We start from the raw sequence: 14,234 nt of genomic DNA, 5'->3' as shown, positions 1-14,234 counted from the left end.
TTTATTATTAACAATTTTTCTTAGTATTTGACTGACGGCACATCACTAAATACGAATGTAGCAAACCAATAAGCAACCGATAATAAAGGTTACCATAACTTAATAAAAACCGGTTAAAAACCCCTAACAAAAACCCTAACGCGATGGGGTTTTGAGATTAACTCGGTTAACTGTTAAGGTTACCGTTTCAATAAGCTTACCGTTACAATCAGGTAACAGTATGATAGGGTTACCGAATGATAAGGTAACCGAATTGATTGGGTTACCGAATGGATAGGATTAAGCGTAAAGAGGGGTTTTCCGGTCCTTGGTTAAGCCTACTTTGATAAAGATGGCATTATATTATAAAAATGTGTATATTGTTTATTTGACTGGAGGACAGAATTGAATGATATTTGCCATGGACATGATTTGGATAGGCAGGTACAGTCAAGGACGTAAAAATACAAAAGTAGTACTGTATTGTCCGTTATACACCTACTACTCTGTGTCGTTTAAATCACGTCTTATATTGGAATAAGGGCGAAAAAAACTATTGGTTTTGGAGTGTAGTTTTGTTTAGTGGTAGGTACCTACCTAATTGTAAAATATTTTATCTGGACTTCAGTCCGCTAATCTTATCCATCTGTCAACTTTAATTCAATATCCGCCTCCAGGGGAGAGAAAGAGAAATTAGGGATGAATTAGCTTACTGACACAGACCGAATTCCACGCGGGCGGAGCCGCGGGCACAGCTAGTTTATAATATAACTATACCTTTGTGCTTACTGTGGGACTAGGTCGGTCTGGACACTGTACGGTGTGTGTAAAAGTGTCCTAAAATATTTATTTATTTAGTACCCCTATCGACTTTCAATATCGATTGTCACTGGCACAAGGTACGAAATGGCACAAAAATTATTTTACTGTAGTTATACATAATATTAATAGGTAGGTACCTACCTAAATATGTGTTTGCAGTGCATTGAGTGTGGCAATTTTACGACGACAAGCCTTTTTGCACTCGCCTAATTGCAAAAATGTCTTAATTGCACAAAAAAATAATGGCCAGATGACAAAGGTATAAATAAGTTTCGTTGCTTAATCGGTTTATATTGTAAAAAAAAATACTTATTATTAATTACATGTATAAAATAATGTTATGTTTTATTATGAAACAAAGGAAAAATGCCTCGAGGTCTTATAATTAAGTATAAATTATAATAGTACCTATTACACAGGTTGATATATTTCATCGTAAGTCTACCTGACATAAGAGTTCTATATAAATTGCGTTAGTTGTGGTTTGTAAAAAATAATTATGATAACCATATCAGGTATTTTATTAATAATGTTTTAAAACAAATATTACTCATGTGCATTATTAATGAAATCGTTATTAGGGATTTGAGAAATTCACCAGAAAATTCTAGTTTCCAAAAACATACCTCTTGCGTTAATTCTTAAACAAGCGTATCCGTCAGTCGATAGCATCCATAATCGTTAATGTTTCTATCGAATAGCAGTCGAGATGTCACTTCCGCACAAAATCTCACTTAGTCGCGTATATCGTCTTTGAATTACAAACACTTGAAACTATTTCTCACACGGAAACATTCCGAAACCACTCGAGAATCAAAGTTTGCAAACAGTGTTCTCGATTCAAAACTTTTCACGGAAATTCGAATGCGTTATCGATCCTTTTAGTTTATGTTTTGTTTTTCGAATTTTATGTTCGCTCGATATCGCGGAGCGCGCGCGTCGACTGGCCGGTGCAGCTCGCTACTAACTAAGTTTTAACTAAGAAAAAGCCTCGGGATTCCGGTATGTAGGACTTTATATATAATCAAACTATTCTTGGGCAGTCTATCTTTGATAGTTAACAATGGAACGATTGTATTAGGGAATGGTTGCTTTGTTTTCATTCGAAATCTTGAATGGTACCAAGGCACTTACGATTTTGCATGTTCATGTTACAATCACAATCCGTGTCTCGTTATGAAAGTGTGAAGAATGCGTTGGATTTCCAGTATTTTAAGATTTTTCATGATTAAATACTTAGAAATCTTTAACACAGACGTCTCTATAAATAGAGTTGTGTTTGATACTTATTGAAGTGAAAACTTCTTTAGCGGCGCTGTGCACTTTTTGAGGTGGGGAAAAAAATGTTAAACTCGAGACAGCGTAAGACGATCACGTGACCGTAACTGGAGTACTAACAGTGATGTGCTTAGGGGTTTCAAGTAATTAACGCTAACGCTAGATGGCGTTAACCTCAATTATACATAGTGCATTTTGTATTAGTCATTGAGTTTTCACTTCTGCCGGCACTCCCTGAGTGCAACCCGTTGTTTTATTTTTAGACGTAACTTCTGCCCGCAACTTTGTCTGCGTGAAATGATGATGATGATTGACAAAAACTATATCCTATGTCCTTCCCCGAGCGTCAAACTATCTCCATAAGTACCACATTATATCTAAATCAGTTCAGCGGTTTAAGCGTGAAGAGTAATATTAGTAGAGTTTTCATTGTGAGTCATTATTGTGATAATTTGTATTTCAATAGGTATTTACTTTTAACTACTATTTTGGATTACTTAATTTTATTCGTAGAGAAATGTTATTTAAATATTAAAATAATTGACCATGACAATGACGCACCACTTGCTGAATGTAACTGCATGAAAATGGCTTAATGAGTGTTGTTTATCCAGATGTTTTTGGCATTCACATTATAAAATGGATCATAACAAATATTAGATACTGACTGATATTATATTGTAAATTCCTGTAGACCTTTTACTAGTTTCTATTAGTCTCCTGACTCCTTTTTCTACTGAAATGTTATTACCAAATAGGCGCACAGTTAGCTTGGACCGGCTCGGCTCTATATGGATGTAATCGTTTTTTTACAAGGGGGCTAAGTTGTTGTTTAACGCCTCGTGCTGATATTAATGTCGGAGGCAGATCGTAAAATCGGCCATATCGAGATATTCCTAGGTATATCATGAAACGCCGCCATTTCATGATCTGACTAGCGACTACCAGCCATATCGTTCAAACATCAACGTTTGACGATTTGTCTAGCGACGTTTAGGCATATCAAATAAGTAGGGTGTGATATTCCTAGGCATATCATGAAACGCCGGCATTTCATGATCTGCCTAGCGCGACCATCAGCCATATCGTGCAAACCTCAAGGTGTGATATTCCTAGGCAGATCATGAAACGCCGGCATTTCATGATCTGCCTAGCGACCACCAGCCATATCGTGCAAACCTCAATGGGTGATATTCCTAGGCAGATCATGAAACGCCGGCATTTCATGATCTGCCTAGCGACCACCAGCCATATCGTGCAAACCTCAAGGGGTGATATTCCTAAGCAGATCTTGAAACGACGGCATTTCATGATCTGCCTAGCGACCACCAGCCATATCGTGCAAACCTCAAGGGGTGATATTCCTAGGCAGATCATGAAACGCCGGCATTTCATGATCTGCCTAGCGCGACCACCAGCCATATCGAGCAAAACTCAAGGCTCAAAAGGAACGTAAACTTGTATTAAAAGGTACGATCTGGCAACACTGGACTCGGACGCAGCGCCATATAGAATGCAGCGCCACCAGTGGCAAAAAATGCAATTATTTTAAGGTGCGATCGGTATGAACGAAGCTAGGAATTCGACGAATACATGGCTCCCATCGATCTGCCGAATCTTTTATAAGACAGATCGTGATTTGCCTGAGTTAATTTTAGTCATATCATGAAATGGCGGCGTTTCATGATATGCCTAGGAATATCTCATCAATTACATATTTTACGATGCGCCCGGTATGAAGCTAGGAATATCAACGAATACATTGGTCTGACCGATCTGCCGCCTCTTTTATAAGGCAGATCGTGATACGCCTGGGTTAATCTTAGTCAGATCATGAAATGGCGGCGTTTCATGATATGCCTAGGAATATCTCGATATGCCCGATTTTACGATCTGCCGCCGACATTAATACCCGAGCAAGCAAAAGGTTCCAAAATAAACACGAGCATATCGAGTGGTTCGTAAAGTGGAATCTTGAGCGTTGCGAGAATTTCAAGGCACGAGAGTTAAAAAACTTTGCTACCGAGTGAAACATTTTTTTACCACATTAACGCGGGGGAAATAATAAATCTAAAACATTACAACCAAATCCAAATTAACGCCTTTAAATATTTATAATTCAAAATCATCTTCTTTGAAGTCAATTCAACCATTTCTACCAGCTAACATGGCGGAACAACTCAAAATTTGCATCAGATTACTTTGCCACTCATGTGGATAAAATGTAACTTTCTCATCCGTTTTTGAAGAACAAAGTGGTGTGATGTAAATATAATTAAAACTAGTTTCAGAACATGTTCTGAGTTTAACTTACGGATAAATGTATCTACTCGTATCCGGGAACTTCATTTCATTGTTATTGCAATATGTTCGCTTTATTTAGATACATGATATGATGATACATGCGCGCCTTTCCTTAAACAATTGTCTCACAGTTATAAACTTAAATATATATTTATTTACGGACTGCGAAATAACTAAATTCCACGTACTAAGATGCAGAGACGCAACATAGCGTCTCGTGATCTCCATGACAAAGATCCTGAGACTCACAGAACATATTAAAGAGGTTAGAATGGCTATCGCCCGCAGTTAGTATCGGAACCGGTGTCGCCGCTCGTTCCTCTCCACATTTACTAACACTCGCGCAACGGTAGCAAAAACTTGTGTGCGTGGTGAATGAATACGCCTCCTTTAGACAGATTTGATGTCTGGCTTCTTAATCTGAAGGTTATTGTGGCGCAAAAAGGCATGTTTACTTCGTTTTCGGTCAGCGCGGGCGAGTAGCATGCGAGCGTTTGCTCAAAACCGGCGGCGACACGTACCCTGCTCGCATCGCCATTCTACTTGTTCTGTGCTGAGACTTCTGAAACATACTTGAGTAAAGAAACAGTTCATGTTAATTTGTTTTGGGATAAACTGGCAAACACGCAGCTGGCTTTGTTTTACAACACAGACAAGACATCCTCTAGACTAGTCTAGACTGAGCATAGTAACGCTACCCCCTCTGCCACTTATACGGTAGTTTTACTCCATATTCGAGTCAATCCCGTGCCGTGATTAGTCCGTGTCTTTGAACGGACCAATCACGGCACGAGATTCGCTCACCTCGTCCCCCCGCACCCCCGTATTTTTGGCAGCATCGGTTTCATGAAATAATTGCTCTAAACTCAGTTTAGAGGATTCCTAGTTTATGTTTCGCACTATTGCCAAATATTTGGAAAGGCAGAATATTATATCAAATATGCAAGTGTAGAACAAAGTGGAATGGAGCTGGTAAATAAAATTATTAGAGTCTGTTCGGAAAGAGAAGAGCCGTGGAATGTATTTGGCCCCATACATTCCACGAATCTTCTCTTTCCGCACAGACTCTACCAACGTTTGGGTTATCTCTGCTTATAGTATAATTATTTCTGCTTATGATATAAAGTCTATAAATAAATGAGAAAGAAAGTTCCAATCTTTGTACGAGTACGGTTGTTATGCATTCAATCACCCCAAATTCACTTTAGCGAGTTTTTGTTGCATTATGTACATATTAATATACACTATAGGTTAGGTACCTACTTATATATTTTTTAACATTACCTGGTTTACTATTTATTTTAACACCTACCAAACTTATCTATAATTTCATCATTCTGATTACAAATCATTTAAAAATGACAAAATCACATTTTATGCAATTGCAAAGTAAACATGGACACAATTATTTGCATAACGTTAAATTATCGTAATCGTGATTTACGTGTTCCATAATTAAACAAGTTTTGGTTTGTTGGGAAGTAAATTAGTAGTTTTAATTTTGTCGTTGACTCGTTGTGTATTATTTAACACCTGTCATCTAGATTAGGATACTTAGTTGAAAGAAAATAATTTGCAAAAAGTTTTGAGTTTCATAAAAAAAAATTAAACACTTATTTGTTGCCCAATCTAGGTACTTATTAGTACAATTATTACCTACTTAATGCCCCCAAAGAACTGGATTCGTCAAATGAACCATATTCGTATGAGGCCTTTCTCGAGGGGTCTACTAGTAGCCACCGAAGAATTCCACTTTCCATCGTCTGGCTCCATCATCAGATCAGCTCGACGGTACTAAAGTAATATAGGTATGTAGGTAAAGTGTGTTAATAAAAAGCAAGTAAAAAATCGGTGCAAGCAATTTTAACATTTTTTTTAGCTTTTATACCTATAGTTTAATAATACTACCCAACTAATAGTGACATCATTTTAAAAACTAGTTTAATTAGCTTTAATTAGTCTAGTCTATTTCTGTTTATGTTACATAAAATCGGATGTATGAAAAGATTGAAAAGGTGCGGCACCAAAGTTCATTGAACTTAATGTAACTTGGACTTGGCATTCATTCGTGGCAAGTTATTTAAGGCTGTTAGGTTCAAATTATCATAAAGTTCACATAACTCGATTAACATACTAAAATGTAGTATATTAAGTCATTGAACTTAATGTAACTTGGACTTGGCATTCATTCGTGGCAAGTTATTTAAGGCTGTTAGGTTCAAATTATCATAAAGTTCACATAACTCGATTAACATACTAAAATGTAGTATATTAAGCTGATTTGTATTATAATACTCAGTAAAAATGTGATGTATAAATTAGTGTTATTCCCCACAACTCTGCTTCAAAATCTATGTTTAAATCTCTGCAAAAACTTCTACTACTTACATAGTAAATCAGCGCAAAATTTCTTTACGAACCGCAAGGTAGTGACTCACTACTCACTAACTAGTGAGGTAAGTGGTACGTGGATACAGTGCGCTCATTGCCATTGTAAAGTTTTTGTGAACATTCTGTAGTTGATGGTATATAAGAGCCTCGGGCAAAACCCACGCATGCCGATTTGTATTTCGGCGTGTGATTTAATAGTTTTTGTACCTTGGCACCATCGAACTTTGCCAAGCTTCATCCGGGTGTTGGATTCGATGAATTGGCTGTTTACGAATCGATTCTTTGGTATTAATTCATCGTCTCAATTTTAGTTAGTTAGTTACTTACATTGTTAAAATAAATAAATAAATATTATAGGACATTCTTACACAGATTGACTAAGTCCCACAGTAAGCTCAAGAAGGCTTGTGTTGGGTACTCAGACAACGATATATAATATATAATATACAAATACATAAATACATAGAAAACGCCCAAGATTCGGGAACAAATATATGCTCATTAAGTCATTACACAAATAAATGCCCTTTCCGGGATTGGAACCTAGGACCGCGGCTTCACAGGCAGGGTCACTACCCACTAGGCCAGACCAGTCGCCATTATTATACCTACCTATAGTGCAATGATCATTTAAGTAATTAAAAAAAAAAATGGTAATTTTCTTGAAAACTCCCGTTTATATCGTTGATCGTTGACCATTATTTTTCTCTTAAAAAAATCTAAGATTATATTGGGATTAATTAACCGTTTTATAGTACATATCTACTATGCTAACTAAATGAAAAAGCCGAGACAGTGTTACAACACTATCTAGTGAGTTAAAACCTAATCAATCCATACAACCGAATCGACACACAATTCAAAACAAGACTCGATAAGGAAACCGCACTCAAACCGGCTCAACCGTTTGCGAGCTTAAAGTACCTACGGTGCCACAGACAGTCAGACAGTATAATATATCTAAAGCGAGGTCCCACTGTAACATCTAAAATAACCTTTCTTTTTGCGACGCGGGTTAGTTGGTTAAATGTCAAATTTCACCCTTCTTATTTTTCATTTGATTTAATTAGAATATAGACATACATTTATCTATTTCAGATTCCAACATGACAACACCCGAGCTTTGCGTCAGCAGGTTCTTCCAAGAAGACTCAACATTACCAGCGAAGAGTCCCAATAGAACACTATCAACAAATCTAGATTCTTCTCAAGAATCCCAAGATTTTAGCCAATGCTCCCTCGACGACGCGGACCTACTCAGCCTCTCCCAGCTCACCATACAAGAACAAGAACCAATCAAAATAGACCCCTTCTATAACATAACACCGAGGGAAATGCCACTATCACCGCACTACGTCTTCGAAGAAGAATTCTCTACAAACCCCTGGGCGATATTAATAGCAACCATCTTCTTAACGAAGACATCAGGCAAAACCGCTAGGCCCCACATGCAAAAATTCTTCGAAGAATATCCCACCCCGTATCACGTTTTAAACGACGTGCCTATGTCATTGGAACGTTTTTTTGATACTTTAGGACTAAGGAAACGAGGGCATATGATTTGGAAGTTGACTTATCAGTTCGTTTCGTCAAAATGGCGGCGGGCTAGCGATCTCTATGGCATAGGGAAGTACGGGGAAGATGCGTATAGGATATTTTGCTTGGGGCACACAGATTTAGACCCTGAGGATAGGTATTTGAAGCTGTATTTGGATTGGCTGCGTGGAACGGAATTTTTGAAGGATAACGGAGTGGCCGACTGTGAGTACGTTATCGAGGACCCGGCGTTGAAATATTATAGCATTACGTTAAGGAATGTTGACTAAAAGTAAACACTGTAAATTATGTGAAAAACGTTCCATTAATCTGTACTTAAGTAATTTGCATCTGTAAGCCATTTACTAGTCTTTTTAAGAAGATTATAACGAGCATAAACTAGAAGAGGTTGTGTGGATTTAAGTACATATAACAGAGCTTTCTTTTACTCTTGGTCTTCATTTTGATGTAAGTATATGTAGACGCTGTTCGGAAAGAGTAGAGTCGTGGAATGTATTGGGCCCCATACATTCCACGACTCTTCTCTGTCCGCACAGACTCTTATATGTAGTGGTTGTATGTAAACTGCCAAAAAAATACGGCACTAAAAACTTGTAACTACCGAAAAAAAATTTTGACAGACGCGTTATAGGACTTAGTTTGCCAGACAAAATAAAAATTACCATTACACACACAAAAAAACAAATTTTATATTTTTTTTTATTTATACCACACATTATCATGTTTTTATAGTTACTGTCTTTATTTAATTAAAATAAAAGTTTTCAACCTTACATGCTTATATAGAAAAGTTATTCTACCTGATAAGAATCATGACTGATTGGTATGATAAATAGTTTTAATACTCATTTAGCTTTACAGTATTATAATATATTATACGCCGTATATAATATGTACATATAATAATAGATAATAAAACATTTGTGCTTGATATTTGATATCATTTCAGTCATAAAGTCATAATGTAAGTGTTGTCTTAAAAAGTAGTAATAATTATTGATTGAACCTTATCTGCCTCTCCAAGTCTCCATAGCTCGAATATTATGCAAGAGAGTGAGTGTTTAGGAAAATGGACGCAAGGCAGGCAGAAAATTTGCTCCAAAGTACATACTTACTTTGCAATCTAGAGGATAAATAGTTATTTGTACAACAAGAGATCAAAGTTTGATATTTCTTCGAGTGCTTATTTTGAGTCCCGTGCAAGCGAAAGATTCTATACTGGATTCACGAGCGTAGCGAGTGAATCTAATTTAGAAACTTGAGCGTAGTAAGGGACTCAAAAGCGCACGAGATGTAAATAACTTTGATCTCGTGTAGTTCACAAAACTTTTCACCTCAGCAGTGAGAACATATTAGAGAACCCGAAAAATGTATTCCTTCTTCATCACTTACCTATTTACTCATGTTTTCTTAAGATATTAAGTTTTCACCTCAGCAGCTCGAACAAGGGTACTTTGCTACTTAAAATCAGTGACTAAAATCGCATTTTGCTCACTGAGTGAGCAAAATCGCTTTTTGCTCATTTTGTCTCACTCAGTGACCAAAATGCGATTTTGCTCACTGTTTTTAAGTAGCAAAGTACCCTTGTTCGAGCTGCTGAGGTGAAAATGCAATTTGCTTACTGATTTCAAAGAATAAAGAGAGCTATTGTGTTGAAACAATTTTACTTGTGTACCTGACTGATATGTACTATTATTTTTAGGGACCTTTTCGTGTGTTACATATATTAAACGCTACACAGTACACACACCTTCGGCAGGCTGAGCGAAGCAATACGTGAGCGTTTTCCAAAAAAAGTGTACATGTCATTCATGTCTTCAAAATATTGACTTCTTGGGCTCATTTTACTCAGAATCATTTGTACATTCACGCCTCATACATGAAAAAAAGTGTCCCAAAATTTTGTATGAAAAAAAAAATTTCCAGTGCGTCACGTTCATACAAATAAAAAAAAATTTCATACAAGAATGTGACGATCAGGAAAGGAAATTTTTGGACACATTTTTTTATGTATGAGGCGTGAATGTACAAATGATTCTGAGTAAAATGAGCCCAAGAAGTAAATATTTTGAAGACATGAATGAAATGTACACTTTTTTTGGAAAACGCTCACGTAGAAAGTGTCAACGTATAGCTGCGTCCCTGTCGTCAGTTACTGAATAAGTAAGGTGTGTGAAGACCTTTAGGTACCCCTCTAAGGCGCATAACACACGTGCTATTTTTTTTGTAATCTAGAGCCTGAATCTCTGTAATCACGAAATTAATTCGGACATTTTTAAAATTTATAAATCTACTTGTTCAATAAACTATTAAATATTTATAATATGTTTCATTTTATAGTATTTTTCACATCACTTGGGTACGCGGTGACATTCAATACATATTTTGAGTTTTAATTTTATAAATAGGGAGTATTACTGCAATGTTTTGCCGCCAGAGTGCAGCATTAGTGACTTAAATATACCATAGAGTAACTTATACATACTGTACCTTAAACTGTTTTTTGACAAGTTTTCACAGACAATCAAATACCTATGACATTGATACATCAAGGCGGTTTGCTTACATAGGGCCTACCGGGAAACGCGAAATCGAAACTCAGCTATCTACCTCTTTATCGCTCGAATACGCAAGAGTGATAGAGATGTTAGATAACAAAATGTCGACTCTCTCGTTTGCGGTAGACCCTTAGATTGTTTACTTGTTGTTGATGTGGCGCCCCCTACGCAGACTTTCGCGTAATATTACCTATTGTATGGAGATGATAGCCGTTACCGTACCCAAGCTATATGTGAAAAATACTTGTCAAAATATGAAAATACAAAAAGGTAATGGTAATACCAATTTACCATTCTTTATTGATTCATGAGCAGCAGTTATCAAGCCCAGAAATAAGGAATAGGCTTAGATTAGAATACTCATATTCATCATCTTCCTCTTCCTCGCGTTATCCCGGCATTTTGCCACGGCTCATGGGAGCCTGGGGTCCGCTTGTACTAATCCCAGTAATTGGCGTGGGCACTAGTTTTTACGAAAGCGACTGCCATCTGACCTTCCAACCCCGAGGGTAAACTAGGCCCGTATTGGGATTAGTCCGGTTTCCTCACGATGTTTTCCTTCACCGAAAAGCGACTGGTAAATATCAAATGATATTTCGTACATAAGTTCCAAAAAACTCATTGGTACGAGCCGGGGTTCGAACCCGCGACCTCCAGATTGCAAGTCGCACGCTCTTACCGCTAGGCCACCAGCGCTTCTCATACTCATATTTAATTAATAATATAAAATACTAGCGACCCGCCCTGGCTTCGCACGGGTTAACCAATTATACATTAACCTTCCTCTTGAATCACTCTGTCTATTAAAAAAACCGCATCAAAATCCGTTGCGTAGTTTTAAAGATCTATATATATTATACTACTCTTTGGCATACAGACAGACAGACAGACAGCGGGAAGCGACTTTGTTTTATACTATGTAGTGACAAGTCAGGCTTACATGACTAATCTACATTATAGGTAGATATAGTCCGTCAACCAAATCTTGTCAGTAGCAATGTAAAGCAAACTAAAGTAGGGCAACACTCAAAGAGCAGTATTGCGCTAAGAAAAGCAGCAATGTACATCGAACCAACAGTTTTTTTTTTTCCGCTGAGCGCGCCCTGCGTACGTCAATTCAAATTGTCACTCGCGGTTTATTGAAAAAAATTGAAACATGGACGGACAATTTAAAAGCGATGTTAAAACAATGTTAATCAAAATGATGAACAAATTTGAAGATATCAAAAACAACTCCCTATATCGTAGTGCTTATATTCTCTTTGTTCCCTATCTATGTCTTCTAAGTTTACTAAAATAAAATCATATCAAAATGCAGATAATTAGATAGTGCATATATTTGTTATTTACAATATAATATGCCACTTGTTAATGTAAATTAGTGTACTGTTCTGGATGAATATGACATACCTGTGTAATTTTTTTGATTGGTATATATTGTACAATATACATATTAAAAATAAAACAACTGATATTTGGGTGTTTATTTAATTTAAAGGTAAATAAGATAAGGGTCACTTTTCGACTTGGTTGCGTTGTACACGTACATAAACCGCCATAGGTAAGTATTGTCTGAAAAGATACTACCTACTACGAACGCCTTATATTGGGCAAGATTTAATCCTGCAACAAACATGTATGGATTAGGTAGATATTGCGAAAGAACGGCGATATAATCAAGGCTCTTAATACTGTTTAAAAGGTTCACCTTTGTAAATAGTCACAACTGATTTCTGAAAATATTAGACATGTGGGCCTATGGACGGTTTCCAGGACACAATTTATGGTCTTGTTGGATAGATTTAGGCATACGTTTTAATTTTATTTATGCCTTTTAACCCTAAAACAAAAAAACTGAACATAATCTTAAAAGTTCGAAAGAGTTCTTCCAATACTTGTCATAACCTCAATTTTTAGTAATGTTTACCATCAACGAGCATGATTGTACATTGTAGGCCCCTTAGCTTTGCTTATTCTTATTTAATGTATTGGTATTTAATGGTGACAGCAGAAATATCTCTTGAAACAGAAACGATTCAGAATGAAAACCAAATGAAAACAAATAAGGTGACGGCTGTCATTCACGATCCACATTCCACAGATAAAACACAGATGACACGCGTTTTGGAATTATTTGAACACAGTGTTGCTAACCCGCGATTTTTCAAATTTGCCGCCTTTTACTACTGACAAGATTTGGTTGACGGACTTTACATTTACAATTGTCATTCAAACATTTGAGAAAATCACAATAGAGCATAGAGCCAATAGAGGGACCTACTCCATTCTTTCCATAGAAGGTAGCATCCTATAGAAGTGGTCTACGCGTGCCTCCGTGAGGGACAAAACATATAAATTCGACCAATCATAGCGTCGCATTATGGTGGGCAACAAATGAATTCGACCAATCATGGTGGTCAATTTACGGTGGGGAATAAAACAAGATGTGAGACTGTGACAAGGACAAACAATAATAGCGCTTTCGCTGCTACTCCTACTGAAAGATACATAAGACTATCCCGTTCTGTCAGTTATCCCCACCACTCATGCCCAATCCAGTTATACTAGATTCATGATTCTTTCACTTCGTTCGAAGCGAGTATAAAAGCCATAACACACTACGGCACACTGTGACCTTGGTGCGGTGCCGTAGTGTGTTACGGCTTTGAGACTATCGATATTTTTGGGGAATCCCTGAACATGTGTTTCGCTTTCAAGCATAGACAAAGTAGAGTTGCCATATAGTTCTAATCAAATTACACAAAATTTTGTATTATTCAAAAATAAAAAATAAAAATTATGTAGGCATCAAGGGCTCTTTTACAAGTCAATAGGTACAACACGTAGTATCTTCTTAGTAGTTTGTGGGTACAACATTTACAGTGACATCATATACTGACATGAAAAATATATAACAACATTTATAAATACAATAACAACAGCCTGTATACATGTTCATACCCAGTGGGTATTACATCGTCGACTGTTAAAAGCCATCTAATAGTTTTATGAACAAATGCTACAGAATACATATCTTGGTCAACCAGATCTTGACAATAGAAAAAGGCGGCAAATTTGAAAAATGTAGGCGCGAAGGGATATTGTCCCATAGAAAATTTGAATTTCGCGCCTTGTTTTACTGTCAAGATTTGGTTGACCAGCTATAACTATGAGTAATCAAGTAATGTAAGTATCCAAAAAACTCGAATGGAAAAAACATACGTATTATACTGAAACACGGCAACATGTCGGTATAAAAAGGCACGAAATTTAAATTTTCTATGGGAGATCAACGAACTAGAATACTATAGAAGACTGACTTGAGCTCAAAAATGACCCCACGGC

At 36.8% G+C, this 14,234-nt stretch overlaps 1 protein-coding gene across 1 annotated transcript; it reads left to right on the top strand.

The window, feature by feature from the left end:
* Positions 1 to 1,515: 1,515 nt before the first annotated feature.
* LOC134657309 (methyl-CpG-binding domain protein 4-like) lies at positions 1,516 to 8,642 on the top strand. Its single transcript, XM_063512883.1, has 2 exons — positions 1,516 to 1,803; positions 7,873 to 8,642. The coding sequence occupies exon 2, from the start codon at positions 7,881 to 7,883 to the stop codon at positions 8,598 to 8,600; it is 720 nt and encodes a 239-aa protein (XP_063368953.1). The 5' UTR covers positions 1,516 to 1,803; positions 7,873 to 7,880; the 3' UTR covers positions 8,601 to 8,642.
* The last annotated feature ends 5,592 nt before the right edge of the window (positions 8,643 to 14,234 follow it).

Source organism: Cydia amplana, chromosome 19 (assembly GCF_948474715.1).
Source record: "Cydia amplana chromosome 19, ilCydAmpl1.1, whole genome shotgun sequence".
Classification (NCBI taxonomy): domain Eukaryota; kingdom Metazoa; phylum Arthropoda; class Insecta; order Lepidoptera; family Tortricidae; genus Cydia; species Cydia amplana.
This window is presented reverse-complemented; position numbering and strand designations above follow the sequence as displayed.

Coding starts and splice junctions, on each gene's coding strand:
- LOC134657309 (XM_063512883.1), top strand. CDS start 7,881: ATGACAACACCCGAGCTTTGCGTCAGCAGGTTCTTCCAAGAAGACTCA.